At 39.3% G+C, this 27,474-nt stretch overlaps 2 protein-coding genes across 3 annotated transcripts; one reads left to right on the top strand and one right to left on the bottom strand.

The window, feature by feature from the left end:
- Positions 1 to 31: 31 nt before the first annotated feature.
- On the top strand, positions 32 to 17,859 carry LOC130545111 (interferon-induced very large GTPase 1-like). Of its 2 annotated transcripts, none has more exons than XM_057319462.1 (10): positions 32 to 145; positions 797 to 851; positions 2,281 to 2,378; positions 3,303 to 3,344; positions 5,030 to 5,665; positions 6,112 to 7,463; positions 9,401 to 16,178; positions 17,196 to 17,525; positions 17,602 to 17,664; positions 17,748 to 17,859. In XM_057319462.1, exons 4-7 carry the CDS (start codon positions 3,329 to 3,331, stop codon positions 14,039 to 14,041), a joined length of 6,645 nt encoding a protein of 2,214 aa, XP_057175445.1. In that variant the 5' UTR covers positions 32 to 145; positions 797 to 851; positions 2,281 to 2,378; positions 3,303 to 3,328; the 3' UTR covers positions 14,042 to 16,178; positions 17,196 to 17,525; positions 17,602 to 17,664; positions 17,748 to 17,859. The 2 variants fall into 2 exon arrangements, with proteins under 2 accessions (XP_057175445.1, XP_057175444.1); XM_057319461.1 differs by having other exon boundaries at positions 5,030 to 5,671.
- Positions 17,860 to 19,340: 1,481 nt separating this feature from the next.
- Positions 19,341 to 21,521, bottom strand: LOC130545112 (uncharacterized). Its single transcript, XM_057319463.1, has 4 exons — positions 21,319 to 21,521; positions 20,398 to 20,781; positions 20,123 to 20,238; positions 19,341 to 19,443 (listed from the first exon to the last, which is right to left on the bottom strand). The coding sequence occupies exons 1-4, from the start codon at positions 21,359 to 21,361 to the stop codon at positions 19,372 to 19,374; spliced, it is 615 nt and encodes a 204-aa protein (XP_057175446.1). The 5' UTR covers positions 21,362 to 21,521; the 3' UTR covers positions 19,341 to 19,371.
- Between the last annotated feature and the right edge of the window lie 5,953 nt (positions 21,522 to 27,474).

The raw sequence follows: 27,474 nt of genomic DNA, 5'->3' as shown, positions 1-27,474 counted from the left end.
ATTTTGAAAAATATAAACGGCCTAATGTTTCAAACTTTCAAGACATGCCCCACTAGCTGCGACATCTAGTGACAAAATTTAGCGGGCTTTTTTCCTCTGGACCTAATGCGATTGCTGAAGGAATAAAACAGTGCTATTTGCTGAGGTAAGTACTTTTTTATAATTCTTTAACATGCTTTTCATACATAAAATATTGATACTCTGTACATATTACATCAGTGTGAACTTTGTAAGGTAGCCAATCTCGTGTGTTGACTGATATAGCGTAGGTCTCATATTCGACATTACTACAAGCTTATATCGACAAATATGTAGCATTGAAATTGAATAATAAATATTACAGTATGTCTACATAAAATTCTTGAAGAAAAAATGTTTTTTTGCAATCATAAGATAACATTTACCTTCACAATTATTCTGACAGTGAAAATATGTCATTGAGGTGAGTCATGTCATGTAATTTGTAATGGTAATGTGACTACGCATGAAACAGAGCAGACTTCAGCGTCTTATAAGCATTAAGTTTAAGAATTAACTTGTTTACCTGTCTTTCATTAAATTCAAGCCTTTGTTATCTAGATTTATTAACCTCACTTTCACTATGTGGCCTTGACCTAAGTTATATCCTAATAAAATAAAAATATTGCTTAACTTAAACAAAACTTAACAATAGTATTGAGTTCTTTATTTAACTGGAATATTATCATAAGATATGTTTATGGTACCTTGACAACCCAACTGTCCACTAACGTTATACAACTTTACATCTTTTTGTGAATGTTTTTGTCACATTTAGATTTCTCAAGATCATCAGTTTTGTTGACCATCTGGGAAGAATTCATCTGTGCCATGTAAGTAAAAGTGCAAATAACGTTGGCAGAGGCATATTGTCTTAAGAATAATGTAAACTAAACTCAATATATTTAAACATCTGTTGATATTTTTGTAAACCTCTGCTAGTCCAGACATCCGAAAAATATCAGGCTATAGGCTTGCACGTTGTTTCTACGTATTTAAAATGAGAGCATTGCAACATACCGTACTTTGTACGATTTGTTTGAATTAAAATGCACAAATGTGATTAATCCACTTGCCTCACAGCAAAGACAAAGCTGCATTCGAAAGAAACTTCTACTATTAAAATTAAAGATTAAATTTAATAAATTTGTTTTAAAATGAATAACTAATAAAAAACAAAATAACACTTATTTTAATCAACAGATGCCGCCTTACTTTTCAATGACATAATATCGTTGCGCACACAGGTCAACTGAAATGAAACGAATAAGATACAATTTAAATACAGATTAAATTAAATATTAATACAGAAACACTACATAGTGCTCCTTGAGATACACTGCCCGTCCAAAAAAAAGTCACCACCTGTATTTAACTAAGCAAATAGGTAAGAGCCTCCCATTGGATTGGAGGTATAGGTTCAGCAACGTTATGTGCCCAAAGAATGAGGTCAGCTGACTGCCTGAATATACTGAATGACCCGGTTATTCCATTAATGATTTTTTCTTCCCTGATGGCATGGACATATTCCAAGATGACAATGCCAGGATTCATCGGACTCAAATTGTGAAAGAATGATTCAGGGAGCATGAGACATCATCTTCACACATGGATTGTCCACAACAGAGTCCAGACCTTAACCCCATTGAGAATTTTTGGGATGTGCTGGAGAAAACTTTGCGCAGCGGTCCGACTCTCCCATTATCAGTACAAGATCTTGGAGAAAACTTATGGACATTGCAGAAGCTTCTCGAAGCGATGCCACAGTGAATGCATGCCGTAATCAAAGCTCAAGGCGGTCCAACAAAATATTAGAGTGTGTGACTTTTTTTGGGGACGGGCAGTGTATAAAGTGCTGCAATAAAATACATTTGGAAAAAATTCTGTTGGTCAGAAATGATACATTCATATGTACAAAATTAGAAGATTAAAAATTAATAAAAACTATGTGAACTTAAAAATAGGTTAAATTTAGCTGTTATGAAATGCATTTTATTCAGAGTAAATGTGATTATTTTGACTACTGGCACTTTTGGTCATGGAGCTTGAGACAAATTGTCTGACGGTTCTGCCTTTTGATAAACTGAATACATGTAAATATAATTATATCCCAAACCTGATGTGTTTCCCTGTGTAATCCTTGTAATGCATAAGAATACTATGGTTGATGATGATGTCTTAAATAATTATTAAAGAAATAAGTGTTAATATTATAGTTATGTTTTCCTTGAACAGCTGCTGACAGAAATTCTTTTATTTCAGTGGCAAGCTGGTGATCAGGACTTGAAAAGTAATATAAAAAGATGGCTTCCACTTGCATCTGACAAGAGAGGGCCCGAAACAAGCAAAATCTTTATAAGGTATTTCAGATGTTACATGAGTTACCATTCATGCCTTCAGTCTGTCTGATGTATTAACCATGAGTCATTTTCTGTTCCCTCTCTTATCTCTTTCTGTCAGTCTATCCTTTTAAGGTACACTTACTTGAGGAGATTCCAGTTTTATCGATCACTTCCATTTGTTTATTGTAATGTTACAATTCAAATAAATGTCTAAACATATATTTCTCATATTTCTTTGGAGCATTTTTACATAGGAGCACATGGCAACACCTACAGTAAAGTATGAAACTTGAAACCTCTAAAAAAAGTTTGTTCTGTGCATAGTCTATTCTCAGTGTAAAGTGTTTTCCAATAAACTGATGTTTTGTTGAAAAACATTTTAAAAATGGCTTAATCTTTACATAAAACTGAATGTCTAATACACATTTATTTTAGTAGATTTTATGAAGTGCATGATTAAGAATAAATGATATACTTAATTTAGTTTTGTTGTTCTTATTAAACGCATGTACATTTGCTGGCTGAGTGTACAGTTTTTAGATGGCATGATTGTGGCCCTATGCTGGCAGTGTCAGCTCACTTTAAGCACCCGGACTCGGGCCAGTGGTGGCTGAGTGTACAGTTTTTAGATGGCATGATTGTGGCCCTATGCTGGCAGTGTCAGCTCACTTTAAGCACCCGGTCTCGGGCCAGTGGTGGCTGAGTGTACAGTTTTTAGTTGGCATGATTGTGGCCCTATGCTGGCAGTGTCGGCTCACTTTAAGCAACCGGACTCGGGCCAGTGTACTTGGGCCGATTCTGGGGCGTCATTCATCCCAGATTTGGCATGAGTCTGGCAAACGCAATTGGGCTGATTGATTTTTTCTGGCCTGCCGGATTTGGGCCATTTTTGGGCCGAACTGTTTTGGCTACCTGGTTAAGGTTTCTCATTGTCTTTTACAGGTGCACATCAATGAGCTGAAGACGAGATGGCGTCGAGTTCAGGTAAGAATTTAAAAGCTCTAATGCCAAACCCCAACAAGCTTTATTGATAATGTTAACATGTAAAGTTTACACTGCATAGACACTGTTTTACCGGGTTGAGTTTATTTCTTCATCTGCTTTCAACAAAGAATAAATAAAAATATTGCTGCTTTATCACACGGCAGGTGTATGTTTAGGACAAAGTTTTAGCTATCACTGCTGTTTAAAAGACACCGTTTTCACTGGCATTATTTCAGAATGTCATCAGCAGTGAAATCAATCATGATATGATAATTATTAAGAATCTTTCAAAGCGTGAATATTTATAATGTTATACACATATACTGTACAGCACACTTTAAAGGAAGAATAGTCCAAAACCTTTTGTGATCACTTTAAACAGAACATGTTTTGGTCATAAATAATATATGTACAACTATTACTTGTACATGTTTTTAACAAAGCATTTACCAAATCAGTGTGAAACTGAAAAAAATATATATTTAAAAAATATAACATTCATATTTTATATAATCAAATATTTAAAGTATAACTGAAACATTAGCAGGCATCGGTAAATTAAGACACAGTAGCTAACAACTGAAGTCAAATGTAAATACTACTAATGAAAACATATAATAAAGCCATAATAAATGTATTATGGAGACACAACCTGGCATCTGAACATAACCAGCCAGCTGGTAAATAACTTTAACCATTAAGTTAAATCGAAGTCAATTAAAATTATGCTATTGTTTACTAAAAAAATCAAAAATTGTATTGGTTAATTTCTGTGTGAATATATTTGTGTGTAGTAGGTCTTATGAGCTGGTGACCTGATGCTGCGTCAGATTTTCCATCGGGCACAGCTCTGTTTCATGTGTCTGTCCATCTTTTAATGAGGGTTTGTCCATTGACTTGTCACTGTGTAAACATGAAGTACAGCAGCTGACTATTTTTTTCCTCACAACGAGGCACCAAATCACAATCAAATCCGTTTTTGCATTTGTTTCCCCTCTACATCTCCACCCAATCAAATGATGTACTCAATTCTTTTCAACATACATTTAACCAATCACTGACCACAATTAACTTTGTTTACAATTATTTATTACTAACGATATCACTTTGACAAAGTATTAGATTTAATATTCTCATTACATTCATTGCTGAGTGTTTCTTGCTGACTCTCAAGACGAAACGCTCCCTTATTTGTAAGTCACTAGTTTGAATAAGGCCATCTAGTGAACATGAAAATGCAAATATGTTTCTTCGGCCAGAGAGCACAAATGTACTTCTGTTTTGCACTTAGGTTTTCCATCGAGCCATTTAACTTTGTTTTTTGTTTATAATCACCATTTAGCACCATAACATTACATTAGATTGGAATAAAATATGAATTTTAGTGATCCCATCAGATCGATTTCCTTTCGCTGGGAATGTAAAGCCAACTCCTAAGATCAAGACAACATTTGTTACTTTTACTGTCAGAAAAGTTCTGTAAACACACACAGCTGTTAGATTACATATTTTCTAAACTAAGAGACATTTTTGCCAGTTTTATTTAAAAGGTGAATACATTGAAGATGAAAATATAACATATGACAAATTTGATAAAATAGTATTATAAAGTGTTACTAACGTATGTAAAATGTGTTTAAATTATGTGATAATTCCAGTAAACAAATGTTATGGTTGTTTCTCAGTGACAGAAAGAGCAAATGCTTTGCCATCCCTGAATGTTGTTCTGTGTGGAAGTGTCGGCACATTAAAAGCCTCTATATCAGACCTGATCGTGAATCAGAATGAGAGCAGATCAGAGACAGAAGATCAGGAGATCAGAAGAGAGTATGTGAGGTTAGAGGCGTGCGGTCATCTCATCACTCTGGTGGATCTTCCAGCTCTGTTTAACCCTCGACTCTCAGAAGAGGAAGTGATGCGTCAGGCTCTCCGCTGTGTGTCTCTCTGTCATCCTGGAGTTCATGTTTTTCTCTTCATCATCGCTGATGGACCACTGACTGATGAAGACAAAGCAGAATCAGAGCAGATCCAGAGAATATTCAGCTCAAGAATCAACAACCACACAATGCTTCTCAGAATCCAGAAATCAGAGCACAGCACAGAAGAACTGAATGATGCACTGAAGTCTGCCATTCAGAGGTTTGGAGGAAGACATGAGTTTCTGGATCTTACCACACAAGTGTCCATGTTGATGGAGAAACTGGTGCAGACGATGGAAGACAACAGCAGAAGTTATTACTCAACAGATACATTTTGGGATGCACAGCTGGAGAAACTTCTGAAACTTGGAGAGATGAACAAGAAACACATGCAAACACAAGGTACAGGTAATATCAAAATATGTATAACAGCCACTTTAGATAATAGAATACATGCAGTATTTCATTGTATATTATACAGTGTCACAATTATGTGTTTTACTAAATAAAGTTAGGCAAAGTATGAAATAATATTAATTAATTAATCCTATTAAACAACGATAATGTATCAAATGCGTTTCAGCTATGTCACCTTTCACACATGACAGTCTACCATGAGCTACAAAAAATCCAAAAAAGAACTATATTCGTATAGCAAAATCATAGTAACCACAAATTCACCATTGTCTCACTACAGAAACCATGATCTAACCAAGATGTTTGTAGCAATACAAACAGTAATCAAACTGACAAAATCTACTACACATAATAAAATCATAATTATATTTATCACGTGTTACTGGAAAGAGCAACTGATCATTCACAAATATCACTTATCACATTCACAGATGTAAGAGAAGGTTCAGATGATGTGAGGATTGTCCTGCTGGGAAAAACTGGAGTTGGAAAGAGTGCAGCAGCAAACACCATCTTAGGAAGAGAAGCTTTTATAACAGACATATCTCATGAGTCCGTTACTAAAGAGTGTCAGAGAGAGAGAACTGAAGTGAACAGCAGACACATCACTGTGATCGACACTCCAGGACTGTTCAATACTGAATTGAGTCATGAAGAGATCCAGACAGAAATGACCAACTGTATCTCAATGACACTGCCAGGACCACATGTGTTCATTATTGTGTTGAGTTTAGCACAACGCTTCACTAAAGAAGAGACAGAATCAGTCAAGATCATCCAAGAGACTTTTGGTGAAAACTCTTTAATGCACAACATGGTGCTCTTCACCAGAGGAGATGATCTTAAAAATAAAACCATTGAAGAGTACCTGAAGAACACCAGAACTCCTTTACAGAACCTCATAGAACAGTGTGGAAACAGATATCATGTGTTCAATAATACTGAGACTGAAGACCAAACACAAGTTTCTGCTCTACTGGAGAAAATAGACGCCATGGTGAAAGAAAACGGAGGGAGTTACTACTCAAGTAAAATATTCAGACAGATGGAGCGAGACAAACAAGAGAAACAAATAAAGACACTGACGGACAGAATTGAACAACTGAGCAGAGAGAAAGAAGAAGAGATAGAGAGAATGAAGATGATGAGGATGAAAGAAAAACAGAACCATGAGCGAGAGAAGAAGAAAATAGAAGAGGAATTCAGAGAGAAAGAAGAAAGATATAAAGGAGAAATGAAGCAAGACGAAGAACAGATGGAACTTGATGACTATGAGAACACTAAAACTGAGAAAGAGGGGAAAGAAAGAGAGAAAGATCTTCAGTTAAAACATAAAACAGAAATAGAGAGAATGAGGATGATGATGGAGGAAGAAAAACAGAACCATGAGCAGGAGAAAAAGAAAATGGAAGAACAGTTTAGTGAAAATGAAAAACAATACAGAGAAAAGATCAAAGAAATCGAGATGACGAAAACCCAGGAACAAGAGCAACTAATGAGAGAACTTGAGGAAACACAGAAACGGATGCATGAGGATGAAAGAAAGAGAGCGGAAGATAAACAAAACTGGAGAGAAAAACAGGAGATGCTTGAAAAATTGATCCAGAATGAGCAACGTCAGAGAGAAGAACAATGTAAAAATGATGAGGAGAAAATTCAGCTGATTAAACAACAGCATCAAGATGAACTCATGAGAGTAAAACCAGCGGATTATGAAGACGACAGAAGAAGAGACATAGAGAACATAAAACTGTGCTGCTCTCAGACAACTTCATGTCTACAGGTGAGTGATCAATGAAAACTTTCCTTGTTTGCATTTGTCTTAGCTCCACCCAAGGGAAGGATGGAAGAATTGAAAGATTAAATGAAATGGCATACCCTCGCTCTCTATATAAATTTAATTCACTCTACATCTTTATTAAACATCAAATTAATTAAACTAAACAGAAAAGTTGTTTAAAATCAAATCAATTCATCCTTAATGAATATGAAGTGTGGAACTTCACGCACTCAACGGTCGCAGTTTTGCTTACGTAGCGGAAGGAAGGCGGGGCGATCAGACGCTGCTCAAGTAAAACTCTCCTGCAGAGTGATTACGCTTAAATCTGATGATGACTAAAGTAATGCTGGGCAAAACACATGGAAATTACATTAAACATGCAATGTACAAATAGATTTCATTGACACACTTTGTGTTGTGCAAATGACGTCATTTTCCATCGTCTGGGAAACCGTACACACTTCCGGTTAGTATAAAAGCGTTTAGTATTCCATTTGGTTGAGTGCATAGTGCATAGTTTAAGTGCATAGTGTATAGTATGTCATTTGGGACACAACTCAACTGTTTAAACGAATAGGTTCAAATGAATCGTTTGCGAGTCATTCTGATCCCTTTGATTTTGTGTTCATACTGGTGAACTCACTGCGCTCCACGCTGATTCAACGAGCCATCTGCACGGCTGACAACACTAATGAGATGCAAAGTTCAATTAAGAAATCTTTTCAAGAAATCGAACTATTTAGATGTAAAAGAAACAATATTCACCTGAACTGCCGCGAAATATAATGCAGCTCCTAAGTTAAAAAAAATCCTAAATTAAACGGCAACTCTTCAACGCCTCACTGTGCTGAACGGAACAACGCCATCATAGAGGCGTAATTCCGCAACTGCAGTTAAAAAATTGAAAATCCACTGAGTGTACGCAATGTTTTTATTTTTCAAGGTGGCCGCCTACAAATTCTATATGCAGGAAAACCCTGAGTTAGTCCATTGAAGGATTATAAATAACTGAAACATGCTCAAAAGGGCCCTTAAACATATGTATCGAATTATTGGGATGCACCTGTGTATCATCACTCATGACTCCTCAGGAAGCACCCAACAGAGAAGCGCACAATGATCTGTCTTGCAAACTAATAAACCAATTCTTGAAAGTTATCTAAGGCTTGTTTTGTCAGACCAGGGGTCTCATGTACAAAGACTTGCGTTGAATTCATACTAAAACATTGCGTACGGACAAAGCTGTAAATGTGCGCACGCACAAAAAAACTGTAAGATGTATGAATCTCTATGCAAATTCTTCCTCAGATGGCGCCTTTATAGCAATGTGTGTGCAGTCGATCGCTCCGATTACATTAGGAATACCGGCTATCGCTGCAAACTGCGCTTTGATGTTTGGCTGGTCAACTGCATCGTTTGGGAACCATATACATCTGGTAGACATGCGGATGATCCCGTCCCATACAGCTGGCATTGCGCGGCTCGAAGACGACTGGCTTATTCCTGAGCGGTCTGCCAATCCCCTTTGGTATGAACCAGTTGCCAGGAAACCAAGTGTTGTCAGCACCTGTAAAGGAATGGGTAATGCGTGGCTCCTCGCTGTCTCTCTCTCCAAATTCGAACCCAACTCAGCACAGATAGACTTGTCTAATGATTTGGTAGTGTATATGTTTGCAACTTCACTTCATTGCCTCTAAGAGTCGCCAAAGGACAAAAACCATGAGAAATGTACGTACGCCAGACATGAACGTGGAGGAACACACATTCTCACGTTAATTTCACTATTAGTACATCCGACCGTGAGCGTGAAAGCTGGCGTACGCAGCGTTGATGCATGAGGCCCCAGCTCACTTTTTATTGCAGGATCTGACATTTAGTTTTCTAATCTTAGTTTATTTGGATATAAATTAATATGAATCTGTTTATTTATCTGTTTACAGAGAGATGAAGCTGAACCAAAAAACTACGAAAACCTCAAAACACTCTTTACTAGACTAGGTTTGACAAACATATATGAGGATCAAATCAAAACAGAAGACGTTCTTCAAATCAGCATGTTTTCACTTCAGGCTCAGGAGCCACAGAATGAGACTGAACTGGTGAACTCATTCCTACAAAAACTGTTGAACACGAACTACAGAGCAAGAGACAATCTCATAAAACACAGAGAAGAGGATTCAGAGATTGACAGTGATATTCACCCGATGGATGTTCAGATGGCTGTGTTTCATTGTGCTGATAGTTTCCTAAAGCAGCTGATGGTCACTAAACTCTCTCAGTGTCAGTTTGCTCTTCCTCTGCTTGTTCCTGATCCATTCACACAACACATTGAGTTTCCTCTCTGGACATTCAGACAGGTCAACAAGAGCTGGAGGATCAGAAATACTGACAATAAAATGACCAGTCAAACCCAACCGGTGTGCAAAGCAGAAACTCCGATGGTGTCGTTCTTCAGGTTTGGTTCTGTGTGTTCATCTAAATCTCAGCTGATGAACAGTCTGATCAATGAGAAACACAACACCTTCTTCCATAGAAACTGTTCAGGCAGCAGCAGAAGCAGATTACTGATGGATGGAGTGGTGGAGATCGCCTGGTACTGTCCATCTGGAAAAAACACAGATAAATTCACTGAATGTGTTGCGTTCTGTAATCTTCATGGTGATGCAGGAGTCAGTGAGACACAATATGAGATTTTAACCAGCATGTCTTCAGTCAATGTCCTCTTCTTACCTGACTTTGGACAGAAGAACCAGTATAAGGGTTTGGTGAGATCACTCTTCAGATCTCCTCAGCCTCTTATCTGTCTGCTCACAGAGAATGAGTGTCAAAAAACTCAACTGGCAGATGGAAAATTCATGATTGGTCTTTTGAACAAAAATCAATCAGATCTATCTAAACAGATAAGAGAGACTATCAGAGTCAGTCTGACAGAACACAAGAGGACTTTTAAACTGGAAGATGTGTCCAAACACACAGGAATTGAAGTAGATGAGAAGAATCCAGAGTGTCAGAGAGGAAAAGAAGCAGCACTTCAGATCATGAGATTACTGGATAATAAAGATCCATCAACAGTGAAAGAAACAAACCTGCCGTGTCAGGGAAAACTCTGGCATGACTGGTGTGAAGTCAACAAAGAGCTCCATCACTTAAGAGGAGAAAATATAGAAGAAGAGAAAAGTACCAAATTAAAGCTGATGAGAGAAATAAGAGAAAAGCAAACAGAACAAGGATCACGTCAGTTTATGAGGACATTTTTTGAAGAACCGAGATCACTGAAAACCAATGAAACAAACTTTTTCCTGAAATGGATGATTCATCTGTTGGATGACTTCATGTCACATAAGCTTTGTGAACTTCATAAGGAATATGATGTGAAATGGAATGAAGTTTTAGCTTTAAAAAAGATGCCTGATGAACTAGAGCAACTGCAGACGGAAGAAACAAACCTTGAGAAAATATCAGAACAAATCAACAGAACAGCATTTGGACTGGAGCACATTATGAGAGAGGTCGGTCAGATCTATGAATCATGGTCATCTGTGAACAAGAACACAGATTTCTCTTCTCTCACGAGTCTCGCAGCAGAGATGATGATGTCTGGATTTCCACTGGAGCTGATGGATGGAGACGCTGCTCATGTTCCTCTGATGTGGGTTTCTGCTGTTCTAGATGAGCTCATAAAGAATCTGGGAGATCAGAGAGTTTTTGTTCTGTCAGTTTTAGGGATTCAGAGTTCTGGGAAATCCACTCTGTTGAACGCCATGTTTGGACTTGAGTTTGCTGTCAGCGCCGGCCGCTGCACCAGAGGAGCTTTCATGCAGCTGCTGAAAGTGTCTGAAGACATTAAAGATCAGATGAAGTTTGATTATATTCTGGTTGTTGATACTGAGGGTCTTCGTGCACCAGAACTGGATGGAAGATCAACCAGATATCGTGATAATGAATTGGCCACATTTGTTGTTGGTCTTGGAAATCTGACATTGATCAACATCTTTGGAGAAAACCCGTCTGACATGAAGGACATTCTTCAGATTGTTGTCCAGGCCTTCTTGAGGATGAAGGAGGTGAGACTGAATCCCAGCTGTATGTTTGTTCATCAGAACGTTTCAGACGTCACAGCTGGAGATAAAAACACGGAGGGAAGGAGACGACTGCTGGAGACACTGGATGAGATGACAAAACTCGCTGCTAAAGTAGAAGTCTGTGATGCTGAATGTTTCAGTGATGTCATTGCATTTGATGTTCAGAATGATGTGAAATATTTTGCTCAACTGTGGGAGGGAAGCCCACCCATGGCACCACCAAACCCAAACTACTGTGAGAATGTTCAAGAGCTGAAAGAATCTATTTTAAGACATGTTTCAAACTCAGACGGCATGATGCTGACACACCTAAGAGGACGTATTGAAGATCTCTGGAAGGCTTTACTGAACGAACAGTTTGTGTTCAGCTTCAAGAATTCTCTGGAAATCGCAACTTACAGGAAGATTGAGACAGAATACAGTAAGTGGAGCTGGAGTCTTAGAAGCGCCATGCTGGAAATTGAGAACAAACTACACAACAGAATAGACAATCAAGCGGTTCATGAAGTTGAGGAAACTGATCTTAAGAGACAACTTCAGGCAAAAAGTGAAGAAGTGAAAAAAACAATGTCAGAATTCTTTGAGAAAGACAGAGATGCAGGAATACAGAACCAGTGGAAAGCTTCTTTTGAAATAAAAATCAAAGAGCTTCAGGAAAACATTGTGAGGGAGACGAGGAAGAAGTTAAATCAGGTTCTTCAGCAGCGAGACCTGAAGAAAAAGATTGATGCTCAGAGGACACAACATGAAAACAATCTGTTTGAAAAGAGCAAAGAACTTGCCTTGACACTTAAAGACAAAGCAAATGATGAAAATATAATGAAACAAGAGTTTGAATGCTTTTGGAGAGATCAGGTGGATGTAATTACCAAAGACACTCCTTCAGTCAAAAACACGGATGTGTTAAAAGATGTGACAGATCACTTCAGAAACAACTATGAAAGTCTCCAGGAAGACATGAAAATATGCAGAGAGTTAATTGACATGTTTTCTCTGCCAAGTTATTCAGATTATGTGCAGTTAAAGAAATCCAGTGGAATAACTGGACCTATTAAAAATGCCTTAAAAAAGGGAAAAGAGATATTTGGCCATGCTTTATCTACAGAGGATGAAGTCCAGATAAGAACTTTAATCAATGAAATTGCTGAGCAGACACAGAGAATGATTCAGTCATTTAACATTGCAAAGATGGGCTACAACATCAGCTACATCCAACAACTTGTGGATCACATAAAGACAACATTAACAGATCATGAAAAACAGCCAAAAGTGAAGTATGTGTTCAGGGGAGAATTCTTCAGAGATTTAGTACAGTCCATTTGTCAGAAAGCAAACCAGACAATCACTGATCAACACAGAATGTTCAGAAAAGCCCATGATCCTGTTCTCTATTCTGAAGGTAAGAAAGAAGAGTACTACAGGACCTTCCAGAAATACTGTCAAGGATCAACATCAGCTGCCATTACTGGTGAATTTATCTGTAATAAACTGAAAGAGACCATCGAGCAGAATGTCTACAAAACAACTGCCAGAGATGTATCAGATGAAATGAAGACAAACTGTGAATCACTGAATGGAAACAGATCAAAACTGGAGAAACACATCCTGACAGAGCTGGCTAGAACAGAGGATTTTAACACATACATGATCTACATTTACAATCCTAGAGAAATCTTTAAACGTTTCATCAGAGCTGAAGTCAGTCGGTACATCACTGAAAGATTTCATGACAGTGTGAAACCTAAGATGGAAAATAACATCACACAGCTGCAGAAGAAGATCATAAACGCAACACGTGAGTCCACCAGACATGTTCAAGAGATCAATGGAGATGTTCATTCATGGTTTGATCAGTTCACACACCTGCTGTCTGATGTGCTGCTGTTCTCTGTAAGTGACCTCAGTGGAGTGAATATTGATGATGTTGATCTCACCGTCCTACAAGATGTGATGATAAAAGAAATCCCTTCTATAATGAAGAACATGCGCAGTAGATTCACTAGAGAAACATTTCCAGTGAAGCTGGACTATCCAGACAGACCAGATGAGATTCTGATTGGTCATTTCTGTCAGTGCTGTTGGGTTCAGTGTCCTTTCTGTGCTGCCATCTGCACCAACACCATAGAAAACCATGATGGAGATCACAGCGTTCCTTTCCATCGTAATATTGGACTGAATGGCTGGTATTACAGAGGAACAACAAACCTATCCATCAACATCTGCACATCAGCAGTAGCTAGTGATCGATCTTTTTATCCAGATGACTCAGATGACAAATGCCCATGGAAAGAATACAGAAAAGGAGGTCCTAAATATGCTCAGTGGAGTATCACCCCTGACCTCTCTGAGCTGCCATACTGGAAATGGTTTGTGTGCAAATTCCAGAAGAATCTTGAAACATTCTACGAGAAATCCTTTAAAAGGGGTGGTAGGATTCCAGATGAGTGGAGAAAATACTCTAAAGAGGAAGCTATTAAGAGTTTGGATAATTACATTTAATAAATAAACAAATAATGAAACTCAAGGATCTTCATGCACAAGACAGTTTGAAATGAAGTTCTGTTACTCAAGAAGAAGCTCAAAAAAACGGATTGAAAAGTATAAAGATATAGTTTAATCAAACATTTTTATGCAACAGAAGAAAAACTGATTAAAACAGGAGATTCCAGAGAATCAAATTCATAGTCTTAGGACGTTTTCACACAAGGGTTTGTTTCAGAACCTGGTGTGTTTTCTCTCTTGGTTCGGTTCGTTTAGGCATATGTGAACACGGCAATCGCGCTAGGATCCGCCCCAAAACAATCACTCCGAGACCGCCTGAACAAGGTGGTCTCGGCCCGATTGCAAACGAACTCTGGAGCGGTTTGGTAGACGTGTGAAAGCCATCCGACCAAACGGACCAACGAACCAGACTGTATCACAATGTATGATGGGTAATTACGTAAAGTTGCGTGACGCAAAAGGGATTGTTTTGCTAATGGCTCCTGTAACAATGTTCAAAGTAAGGAAGGAAGGAGGCGGGAACCGGCGAACGTTAAATCAAACTTTTAATAAAATAAACAAACAACAAAACGAAAGTAAAGTGCCGACAGCTCCCTCACGGTCGACTGCCGGCCACACACACATAATAAAACGTAACATAAAATCCAGGCCTGGTTCTCTCGCTGCTGTCGCTCCTTCTTTTATGATTCCCGAGCTCCGCCGTGAGAGATGCGAGACCGGTGCAACGCGTCTTTGAGCGGAATCCCGGAAAATAAACAGATGCACTCTGACCAATCGAAGGAGAGTTTACTCGCACGTGACTTTTATTAACAAAGTTTGGTCCGTTTGGAAATATTGCCTTGTGAATGCGAACCGAACTAAAATAAATTGCAATATTGTAGCGATTTAACCCCTGGTTTCGGAAAACAAAGCAATCGATTCACATGTGTGAAAACGTGTATCATCTGATAGATGATGAAATTCTGATTCCAGATTACAAACATCTGTGCTGTATTTCTTATCTTTATCTTTATTCATTTTGATATATTTCATTAATTAGTTATATATTCGTTTAATTATATCATTCTGTCGTCTAATTTTATGTTGGGCGCTGCATTTGTATTGTCTTCACAAGTAGATATGGGTTTCCAGTGGTATCAAGGTTTTTGTGAAGCAGTAAATTTCCACTATGTTGGTATAATAATACCTGTTGAATCTGTTTCTAGTCAATGTCAAAGCATTGAAGTGCAACTAAGATTATTTAAAAAACCCAATTTCCTGTCACTTCAACCATGTTTCCTTCCTGTGTTGAATTAATCTGTATCTGCCTCATTGATTAAAAGTGTTAACACAACAGTTTCACTGTCTTTGGACACAATCATTGTACTGATGGAGAGAGATCTATAGAGACCTAGTGCAAAAACTGGGAAACTGGACTCTCTAAACCCAGTATAAGTGGGATCTAAAACTTTTGTCACAGTCGGCAGGATATTTATTCCTTACCATATTCTGGTGATCTTCTGGCATAGTAAGAAAGAGGCGTACCTGTTGGATCACATGAAGATGTCAACCTTTCCTTGAAAAAACAAATAGTTCAATGCATTAGTAATAAATACATTCTTTGAGAGTTTAATGTTTAATGTCATATGATTTTGAATCACTTTTCATTGTTGAACTCTTTTTTTATAAAGGCATATGAAACAAACTCTTCTTGTTTCATTGGTGATTGACAGTATGAACACGTTATGATCTGGGGAAAAAACATTTATAGTGATAAATTGGTGACCTGTTGGCTTCTTGTGTAGTCAACTCTCTTTTATAGCAACCGGTCAGTCCATTCAGTTCAACTATCAAAGACTTATTTGCGTTGAAATGCCTACAGTAAATGTGTTCATTACATTAGATGCAGTCCTTATTTCTGGCTTAAAAAATCTGCTTTAACAACAACAAACCTTTAAAAGCATTTGAACAAAGAGTCTGCTGAAGTGAAAAAAACTGATAACTGGAGCAAACCAATGACAGGAAGATAAAGCACAAAGTTACCAGCAATGATGTCACTGATTTAACCGGCAGACGCATCTTCAGGTCAGGAGACAAACATCAGGTATCTCAAATATCATGTGGCTCTTCATTATGTTCTTCATCACTGTGAAGGGTAAGATATTACACCATTTTGTTATAAATCAAACAAAAAATTGCTTTGAAACATTTTTTACAAGAAAACTTGACTGTTTCACACCAGTACAGACAAACATCCTGCTTGACTCGCATAATTACAATTGATTCAAATGTCAAGTAAACCTACGATGTGATCTGTTCCATAGCCAGCATGATATTTCTGCTTTATTTTGTAGATAAAAAAATAGAATCTTATGTTGTATATACAGTATGGAAATTATTTAGAAAACGTAAACGTATTGCTTTAGTCAGTGTTTTTCCTTAAAATGTAGTTTTAAAAGATTCATAAAGAAAAAAATCCATCTATGAGGATATGAGATATGTCTAAAAGAATCAAAGATCAGAAAAACAGTAGAGAAATATTTTACTTTTAAATATTAACTTCCTGCTGCTGTTGAATATTTCCTGTGGTTTCTCTATAACATACAGCCAAACATCAAAGGACAGTTGTTTTTATATTCATCTGACATCAAGAGTATGCTACAGTATACTTTAAACTTCAGTATTTTTGTTTAAATATTTAAGCAAAAGTAATCTTAAGGGTATAATTCAAAAATATTTAAATGTAAAATAATTTAGTCATTTACTCACCCTCATGTCATTCCAAACCTGCATGACGACTTCTGCAGAACACAACAGAAGATATTTTGAAGAAGGCCGATAACAAAACAACACCAAACTCCATTGACTTCCATTGCCTGAACAAAAAAACACGGAGACATTTCTCAAAATATCTTCTGTTGTGTTCCACAGAATCAGATACAGGTTTTGATGATGAAAAAATGATGACAGAATATGTATCTTTGGGTGAACTACTCCTTGAAGCAAATTTAAATAACTAAACAGTTCACCCCAAAATGTTCAAGATTTGTGCAGACACATTTGCTTTTGCAGGGCAGACAGGGATGTAAACATTTTGTCATATCAAAAGTTTTTCATAGTCCACAAAACACATGTAACCACTGTCAACAATTTCTAATCTGTTTTATTCTAGTGGGTTCCAGGGAGATTGACAATATTAAAACAGTTAAAGTGCAGGAGGGAAACGTCCTCAGTCTCGATCCACGAGTTGATGATTTTAACAAAGACCATCAAATATTGTGGACATTTTCAAACAGCAATCAAAGTACTCGCGTGGCCCAGTTGTATCATGGGAAAATGTTTACCCATTATGATAATAGATTAATTGGCAGAGTACAGCTGGAGGAACAGACTGGAGCTTTAAACATCTCAAACATCAGCACAGATGATTCTGGACTTTACGAAGCACTCATTATCATCAACAAACAGATCACAAAAATCAAGTATAAAGTGGATGCATATGGTAAAATACACCTACAGTTAATATTAAACTAATAGTCAAAACAGAAAAAATAATCTCATCTTCTCTTGTCCTTAAGCTCCTGTCTCTGTACCAGTCATCAGCAGCAGCAGCTCACTGGTTAGCGCGCACCAATCTCCAGGTGAGATCTTTTGTCTGTCTATATAAATAGTGAAATAAATGTTGAAATGATCATCTCTAACTATGTCTTTCTCTCTCTTTCAGCTTTTCTGTCTCTGTGTCTGCAGGTGCTTCTGTACTGCAATGTCAAAGAGCTCTCTTCACTGTAAAAAAAACATTTAAATGAATAAACACAAAATATCAGTTTCAGCATCCACTGTGACCAAATATTAAGATACGTACTTAATATCACTATTAATGTTACGGTCCGATTACAACGGGCAATCATTTTTACAGTAAGTAATGCTAATGTTCAGCTTATGAAAGACTCATTACAATTTACTTCATAAAAATACTTTATTAAATACAAATATAAATAGACGTACACCAAAACAATATCCCAGGGAACATATACTGATAATACACTGTAAGTCACTTTGGATAAAAGCTTCTGCCAAAGGCATGAATAAAGCTGGTCAACTGGAAAACCAGATTTAAAGAAAACAAAGACATGTCACCCAGTAATGGCACCATAAGTGTGTGTGCGTCTCTCGTCTTTGTTTTAAGTCATTTGGTCAACAAAAGTTTGAGTAAACACTTAAGACATTCACACGCTGCAGGAGTACAATATTCTTCACAAAGGAATGCATCCAGTTTGTAAGAAATTCTCAAAAACCTGAGAAAAGGCTACCACAATTCCTAACACAGGTCACAGTATAAAGTGGTACTTCTGGCATAGGGTTTTAAATAGCAATCATTAAAAATGTGTAACACCAATGCCACTTTCCAAAAAATAAACAATGGGAATAAAAAAGGGAATCACAATACAAACAGTACAGCCACAATAAAACAAGATATCTATAATAGAAAAAGCTTTCATATACTGGAAAGGCAACTTTACAATATCCTACTTTATCACATGGCTCTCTGCTTCATTCTGATTGGTCAGTCACCAAATTCCCCAAAACACACCACTAGTTCATGTTTAATGTATGTGTATACACATACCAACACAAACAAAACAGGTAACTGCCAGCAAAATACTTCAAATCATATTTTCTGTCAAGTTATTTACTCGTGCGGCAGTTCGTCATATAATACGTAGTATAATGCATCTTACCGGTTGAAAATGCGAAATAAACCCTGAAGCAAAGCGGATTCACATTTTCTCAACTGCGTGATCCCATTAATGGCAGTAGTTAGAAATAGCTTTAAAGACCCTGAAATGACTTGACAAGCTCCTGTATTTCCTATTGACTCATCCCTTTTAATGCCTACATGTCCACACAGCCATCACTTATAAGTAGATTTGGCCATATTATTCTTTAGCACCCTTTATGTAATGCTGACCATCTTGACAGAAAGATTCAAGGTAGAATTACACCGTGTCTACACCGGACGCGACATGCGTGACATGACAACCTGCTTGTTCTTGATGGGTTTGTAATGTCGCGCTGCATCCGGTGTGGACAAAATATAAAATTATACTGTGTTCTAATGCGTTTCTAATATGTTTTGTCGTGTCGCGCCGGTCGTGTCCGGTGTAGACCCGAGCTTTCTCTGATGTAGTGTAAAAACACCTATATATTTTCGTGTTTGTTTCTGGATGAATTTTGAGTGTTTTGGAATGTATTTGGTAGTAAGAGGGCTTAAGACTCAGAAAATGGAGAACGATGGCTCTGGCTGTTTTCTTAAGAAGCTTACGGGACCAGACACTCTTTGGGTTGTTCTAGGTTCTGGCTGTTTTCAAATTCTTCAGCTCATGTTCTTCTGCTGCAGGTTTTGTTCCAGAATTCATTATCTGCAAGTGAATATAAAATGAATGTTATGTAAAGCAAATGTAATTGCTCATTGATGCTGCATTCAGAAACTGATCCTTATAAGACGAGCAAAAATAATCGAAACAAAAGCAGAAATGACAAAAACGTCCAACTTATCACTAAGTAGATAACTAATGAAAGCACAGTTCTTAACTGTAAAAAGGTTTCGGGTCTCCTATGATGGGTTACAGACAAATGGGTTTGATCCCCAGACAACACATACACTGATCAAATTTATAGCTTGAATGCCCTGCAAGTCACTTTGGATAAAGACTTCTGACAAGAATATCAAAGGAAAAATGCAATGTTGTGATTAGAGGCTGTGGATCCGACCAGATCCAAAGATTTTTTGCGCAAAGTCATCTGTCAATGAGTGGAAGCTAGTGAAATAATGCAGATGCCAAAATAGATAGTTTTTGTGCAATGCACTTCAAACATTTTTGTTGTGTTTCTACATTAAACTATTTTGGTACTTTGTTTACTGAGTCACTTGTTTATTTAAATTCAGGGTCTTGGAGCAAAACAGTGCTTTACAAGACTCAAATCCTACGAATATTCTTAAATCTTTTAAACAAAACTGTACTGAACAAGGTTTTTTTTGTTGCTAAAAGGTACTATTATGTGGGCATTGAAGGACAATTTTCCTGTGCTGATACTTGCCTTCTTCTTGGTGCAGCAAAGAACACCGATGATGACCAGAACCAATGCACCAATGATGACCAGAACAACAGCGATTACAGAAACTGACCAAGTTGAAACAGAAGACTGGGGCATCTCTATAAATAAAACACAACAGAACACCTTTAAATCAGCAGGCAGTTTAGTTAGTTTGGATACATACTCAGTTTGGATTGCATTTTCATTTTTGAGTGAATTGCAAAGAAAAATATGTTGCAAGGACATTACATAAAAGAAAATATAAAGTTGGGACCTACCTGTCTCAGTGATGTTCTCCTTTTTTTGCCCTGTTGCTTCTTGAACATCAAGAGTGAAATTGCACACGTCTCTAACACCATTGTGGGACACAGAGTACTGGCCCGAGTTGGTAATGTTGACGTTTTGTATGACCAGAACTACATCACCATCTTGCTCCTGGAATTGGCCTACAGATGCTGGGTCATTCACACACTTTCCATGATCGCAGAAGTATTGTGCACACAGCTCACGTCCATTAGAGGCAGAGTTTTCCTGAAAATACGCCATGAGTTGATCGTCTTTTCCCAGTGCAGAACATTTCAGGATGGTTTCCTTCACTGTTTCTCCCTCCAGAGCATTCTTCACATTCATTGTTGCCCATGTACCACAGAAACACACGAGCACTGTAAAGAAAAGAGATAACTGTTTTGTATAGATTTATTAACATGTTCAAAAATGCATTGAAAATGCAAAAATGGAGGACAAAAATGTATTTTGATACGTCTTGTAGGGCAGTAAATGACGAAAGTCATATTTCAAAATCAGATGAATCACCAAATTCAGATTGACTTGTTAAATATGGCAATGAACAGCCTATATTTGCCACAATTATAAAACTTTGAAAGACTAACACACAGTCTCTTATGTCTCTACTATGTTTTATACATTTCTGTATTGGTTTTGATGCTGCGTTCCAGACAACTCGGATTTAGGACTTTTCCATCCTCAACCCGGAAATCACATGAAAACAGCGCTGTTTAATGTAACGTTAACCAAACCATGAGCGACATAAATGTTTTCATTTTACTAAACACTTTGAATGTTACTAAATCCAGGCGTTATATCCGAGTTTGAGGTGGTAACTTAAATATCCTAAATCCAAGGATATTGAATCCAAAGGACTCGACAATAAATACAAAACATGCCTAACGTTAGCCTACCTTCAGTGAGAAACAGGACAAGATGTGATCTCCTGCGCAACATGCCTTCATTTAGTGTACAGGAAACACGAACAACCGAAAGCTCAGTTTACACCTTGTCACAGATTTCTACTTTTGCATTTAGTGGCGTTATTCGTGCATTAATGATAGTGTTGTAAACTTTTCTCCCGGCAACATGTCTGACTGACTATGGGCATGTTCATGCTCAAACCGGTGCGCATTGTGCTTTCCGGGTTGGACGACACGTTTCCTGGCAACGGTGTGCAACAGGGATGAGATAGATTTGCTCTTGTTTAGTGGGCGTGTCAAGAATTTAGCCCAATCAGCAGCAACATGTGTATAACCCACGCGGTGTTAAAGAGACAGCTCGCACAATGCGTCCAAGTAAAGTTTACAAATGTGTCCACTGCAGCTCGGTAAACGCAACAACTGAAGATATAGAAGAGATGTATTTTGCAGTATTCAACATTCATAACGAATTCATTAGGCTCCGAAAATTATTCAAAAAGAACTCAAAGAATGGCCTTCTCAGCTGCCATAGTTCAACTCTTGCGTCATCACAACAGGGTGTTCAACCGCACCACCGTTTCCGTTCCCTTTCAAGTCGGTCTCTCTACATTGCGTATAGCTTACGCTATGGGGGGGTTCCCCTCCTTCCTCAAATACTGAAGCTTGATTGGATCGCGCCGGTAAATTTTACCGGCCAATGACGTTCGAGCGCTGAGCTACGGGTGGAGCCACCCACTATATAGGTCGGCGCCGAGCGGCATTAACTCAGATTCATTCTCCTGAAGTTCTCTCTTAAGATTTTATGAACCGCTTGATTGTCTATTCTGTTGTGTAGTTTGTTCTCAATTTCCAGCATGGCGCTTCTAAGACTCCAGCTCCACTTACTGTGTTCTGTCTCTATTTTCCTGTAAGTTGCGATTTCCAGAGAATTCTTGAAGCTGAATGTAGAGACCTCAACAATAACAGTTTGATTTTGTTTCTGTGTTCACGTGATTGTGGATGGTTTTGTTGAATACTGAGGAAATAGCATATAGACAACCATGTGTGCTGTAGGTGGCGCTGTGGAGTGTGAGACAGGAGAGAGCGGAAGGGGAGGAGAAGAAAAAGAAGAAGCTGGTTGTCGTGTTTGATTATGCTTTGTGAAGTTCGGCGTCCCGAATCTGTTGCTGAAAAAAATAACAAAATAAGCACGGGGCAAATAAAAGCTACAGAAATCTTACATCGTGTGTCGATCATTGTCCAAGGGGGCAACATAAACTTGGTGTTTCTGCTCGGTCTTCGACAGATTTCGGGACAAGATTTCGGGACAAAAAGAGCGAGCCGCGAGTCACGGAGAGGACGGGGAAACAGCTGGTAAATAACTGCAAACGTGAGTTACGGAAATCTACCCTGTGAGTTTTCATAATGTTGCCTGTGTGGGAAGCTACACTAGACGAAATAGAGAGTAAACTACTCGAGTTATCCGTGTCACAACTGTGCGGTCTCTGTGAAATGCTCAAGTTAAATGTGGGGGAGGGTGAAACGCACACGCCTCGCGTGCTGAGAAGATGCATTCTGCAGTATTTGGAGGGAAACGATGTGGCTTCACTGGATGACGAGGGATTATCTGTGTTGTTGGATATGAAGGATAAAATTGACAGCTTGAGAATGGGTGACGAAGAGGAAATCGATAGTGCATCCAGTGTAGAAAGTGAAACAATTATCGAGAGGCAGCGAAAAGTTGATCTGGAGCGCCACCCTACAGACGTGATGGGTACTGCATCAGAAAAATCTGTGAAAATCAATGGAAACGAATCAGAAGGTACCAAAACATACAGGAAAACACTAAAATCACCTGTTACCAGAGAAAATGTCACACTCATGCACCCCTTGTACAAAAAAGAACTGAAAATAATGGGACAAATTGGCGAACCTGGTCAAAGAGACAAATTAAACTTTGCTAGCCTTGACAGACAAATTCAAAGAGCAGGCAAAAGAGGTTATGATGAAGGAGAGATTGTTGAGGCAGTCATTCAGGCCATCGTCCCAAGTGTCAGTCTGAGAAGTTACCTGGAGAGTAGAACAGATTTAACATTGCCTGTCCTTAGACAAATTCTCAGAGCACATTTCATTGAAAAAGATGCAACAGAATTGTTTCACTCTCTAACACGTGCAGCTCAAGAGCCCAAAGAAACGCCCATCCAGTTCTTAGTTCGAGTAATGGATCTCAGGCAAAGGATTTTGTCAGCATCTGAAAATGTGAGAACAGGATTAAAATACAACCATGAATTAATCCAAAATCAATTTTTGCAGACAGTCCTTACTGGCCTTCACAATGACAGTATCCGTACAGATTTAAAACCCTACCTGGAAAACCCGCTGGTGGAAGACGAACTGCTGTTGGAGAGGATGAACATGTCCTATAGTCTGGATCTGGAAAGGAAATCTAAGTTCTCAGCTACTCGACCCAAGAACGTCAAGGTTGCCTCGGTCAGGGAGGAGAAGCATTCACAGGTACATGCTGCACAAGATGAGAGTGTCAGCATAAAGAAGGAGAAAGCTTCAAAACCTAACACCCTGATGGAAAAGCTGGATGCGAGGGACAAAGTGATCTGTGAAGCAATTCAAAATCTTACTTCTCAAGTGGCGAGCCTTACTCAAACATCACGACCTCAGCCAGCTAGAAGCAGTAACCAACGATTCGCTCATAACCAATTTCCATCTTCTCGAACAAACACTAGACGCTGTGCCCATTGTGAACAGTCCAACCCAGAGGGAAAATGTGAACATTGTTACAAGTGCGGCAGTGGTGAACAATGGGCAGCAGGCTGTCGGAAGCAGACAGGGACCAATGCAATATCAAGCAAGATCGAGATTGCTGCAGATGTCACGGAAAGCCTACCAAAAACTCACATACCTGAAGGTCCGTGGTCAGCCAAGCAAGAGAAGACAGAAGGTTTGGTGGGACGCAGGTGCGTGGTGCAGTGTTCTTTAGGGGGTGTAAACACATCAGTGCTTTGGGACACGGGGTCGCAAGTTTCAATCGTGAGCTCAGAGTGGAAGAAAAGATATCTTCCTGATGCGGAGGTGAGGCCGGTGAGAGAGCTGCTGGAGGAGGGAGAACTCAACCTGACGGCGGCAAATGGAACGAGCATTCCATATGAAGGCTGGATGGAAGTGGAGTTTAGTCTATCAGGAAACACTGAGGATGAAGGAAAGGATAAGCATCTAATGGCACCAATTCTAATTGTAACCAGTACATTGGAGAAACCAATAATCGGCTTTAATGTGATTGAGGAATTGATCCAAGCTAATGCAGCCCAGCAAGTTCCTTTGAGTTTCCTTGTGAGTACACTGAGTTCATCTTTGAAAGTTAGCCCCAGGAAAGCAAAAGCTGTCGTAGCACTCCTGAAGAAAAACAAAGGATGCAGTAGCAGTCATATTGCAAGACTGGGACGAAAATCCATCATAATTCCAAGGTGCGTGAGAGTGAGTGTCAGATGTGGCAGACTGAACAAGATGATGTCCCTGGGGGCACATGTGATGCTGGAACCCAATCCAAAAGCACCCTGGCCGTTAGGGATAAAAATAAACAAACAGCTAATTCAAATGCCATTGAAAGACAACGACAACCTCACAGTGATGGTGGAAAATACCACGGAGGAAGAGATAACCCTTACTGGACGGACCGTCCTGGGGTGGCTGCATGCAGTGGATGCTATCCACCAGCTGGAAGTGAAATCGACGTCGCTGACCGAATTTCAAACCAAGGTATCACCACATAACGACAATCCACCTCCAGATACACAGCACGGGGTAGAGGAAAGCGAAGAATGGGACCCTCCAGTGGACTTTAGGCACTTGCCTGTGGAACAGCAGGAAAGGGTGAGACAGCTATTGAGAGAAAATAGCAGAGTGTTTGCTAAAGATGATTGGGACACAGGATGTATTCAAGACCTGAGAATGGATATTCGGTTGAAAGACAACATCCCTGTCCAAAAGACATACAATACAATCCCGCGACCCCTGTATCAAGAGGTTAAGACACACATACAGAACTTGCTGAGTCAAGGATGGATCCAAAAGTCGACATCATCCTACTCCTCGCCAGTTGTGTGTGTAAGAAAGAAGGATGGGAGCTTGCGTCTATGTGTAGACTATAGGCTGCTCAATGAGAAGACACACCCTGACAGACATCCCATCCCGCGGATCCAAGAAATCCTAGAGAACTTAGGGGGGAATTCCTGGTTCACGGTGCTGGACCATGGCAAAGCCTATCATCAGGGCTTTATGAGTGAAGACAGTCGAGCTTGCACGGCCTTCATAACACCCTGGGGGCTGTACGAGTGGATAAGAATTCCGTTTGGCCTCACAAATGCACCCGCTGCCTTCCAGAGATATATGGAAGAATGCCTAGGAGAGCTGAGGGATGAGATATGTGTTCCTTATCTGGATGATGTGTTGGTCTTCAGCAAGGATTTTGATCAGCATCTAAAGGATTTGAGAAGAGTCTTACAGCAACAGCAACAGTGTGGTATCAAGTTAAGGCCGAGGAAATGTGACTTTTTCAAGCGGGAAGTCTGCTACGTGGGCCGTGTCATTTCTGAGCATGGGTACAGCATGAACCCCAAAGAAATAGAGGCAGTACAAGCACTAAAACTGGAGACACCCAGCACCGTCCGCGAGGTGAGAAAGCTCATGGGTTTTCTTGGTTACTACAGGTCGTACATTAATGACTTTGCCAGAATGGCCAAGCCGATATATGACCTATTGACAAAAGCTGCTACATGCAAGATGAAAGGAGCAAGAAAGACCGGAAACTCTTATTCTCAGGCACCTCCTTCTCAGCCAGTAGAGTGGACAGGAAGACATCAGGAAGTGCTGGAGAAGCTAATTTCGGAGTTGTCAAGCCCACCCATTATGGCCTACCCAGACTTTGAAAAGCCATTCGTCCTTCACGTAGATGCCTCAGAAGAAGGGCTAGGAGCCGTATTGTATCAACGTCAGGATGGCAAACTACGAGTAGTGGGTTATGGGTCGCGCACGTTGACCCCTGCCGAAAGGAATTACAGATTGCACTCTGGAAAACTGGAGTTTTTAGGACTCAAATGGGCAGTCACAGAGCGTTTCAGAGACTACCTGTTTTATGCGCCGTCTTTCACTGTCTACAGTGATAACAACCCCTTGACATACGTCATGAAATCTGCAAAGCTAAATGCAGCAGGACAACGGTGGGTTTCTGAGCTGGCGGACTACCGCTTCACTTTGAAGTATAGACCAGGAACAGCGAACCGAGATGCAGACTTCCTGTCACGGAGACCAGTGCCCATTGAAGTCACAGTGAGAGAGTGTACCCAAGAGTGGAAGCCAGAAGTTTTGGAATCAATCGGAGAAGCTCTGAAAGCAAAACAACAGGGAGAAGTGGATTGGATATCTGCAATCACATGCAATATTGATGTCTTACCTGAGGAGCTGACAGGTGAATCCGAGATCAGTCGACGTTTAACATCTCAGGATGTCCGGAATGCTCAACTGAGTGATCCAGTTATTTGCAGAGTACACGAACTGAAAGAAAAACAAATCTATCTCAGACACAAGGACAAACTGAAAGAACCAGAAGCAGTGAGACGACTCTTACGGGAATGGCATCAGCTGCAGATCGATGAGGATGGTATTTTGCGAAGGAAACTAATGACCAGAACTCAGTTAGTGGTTCCAGAAACCTTGAAAAGCATGATCTACAAGTACTTGCATGCAGACATGGCTCATCTTGGTGCTGATCGCATGGTGGCAGCAGCTCATGTGTGTTTCTTTTGGCCTAGAATGAGAGAGGAGATGGAGCATTATGTCATGAAAGTTTGTCGTTGCCTAAAACAAAAGAAACCAAACCGGATTACCAGAACTCCAATTCAGAGCATCGAGACAACAGCTCCGCTCGAGATGATTTCGATTGATTACCTGCATCTGGAGAAAAGTAGAGGGGGAGCAGAGTACATTTTGGTGGTTGTAGACCATTTTTCAAAGTTTGCCCAGGCGTACGCCACCCGAGACAAGTCTGGGAAGACGGCAGCTCGGAAAATCTTTGAGGATTTCATTACACGCTTTGGTTTTCCTGCAAAGATTCACCATGACCAAGGGAGAGAGTTTGAGAATAGCCTGTTCCAGAAA

The sequence above is a fragment of the Triplophysa rosa genome, linkage group LG21 (assembly GCF_024868665.1).
Source record: "Triplophysa rosa linkage group LG21, Trosa_1v2, whole genome shotgun sequence".
In the NCBI taxonomy this organism is placed as follows: domain Eukaryota; kingdom Metazoa; phylum Chordata; class Actinopteri; order Cypriniformes; family Nemacheilidae; genus Triplophysa; species Triplophysa rosa.
Note: the sequence above shows the minus strand (reverse complement) of the source record. Positions and strands in the feature narration are given on the sequence as shown.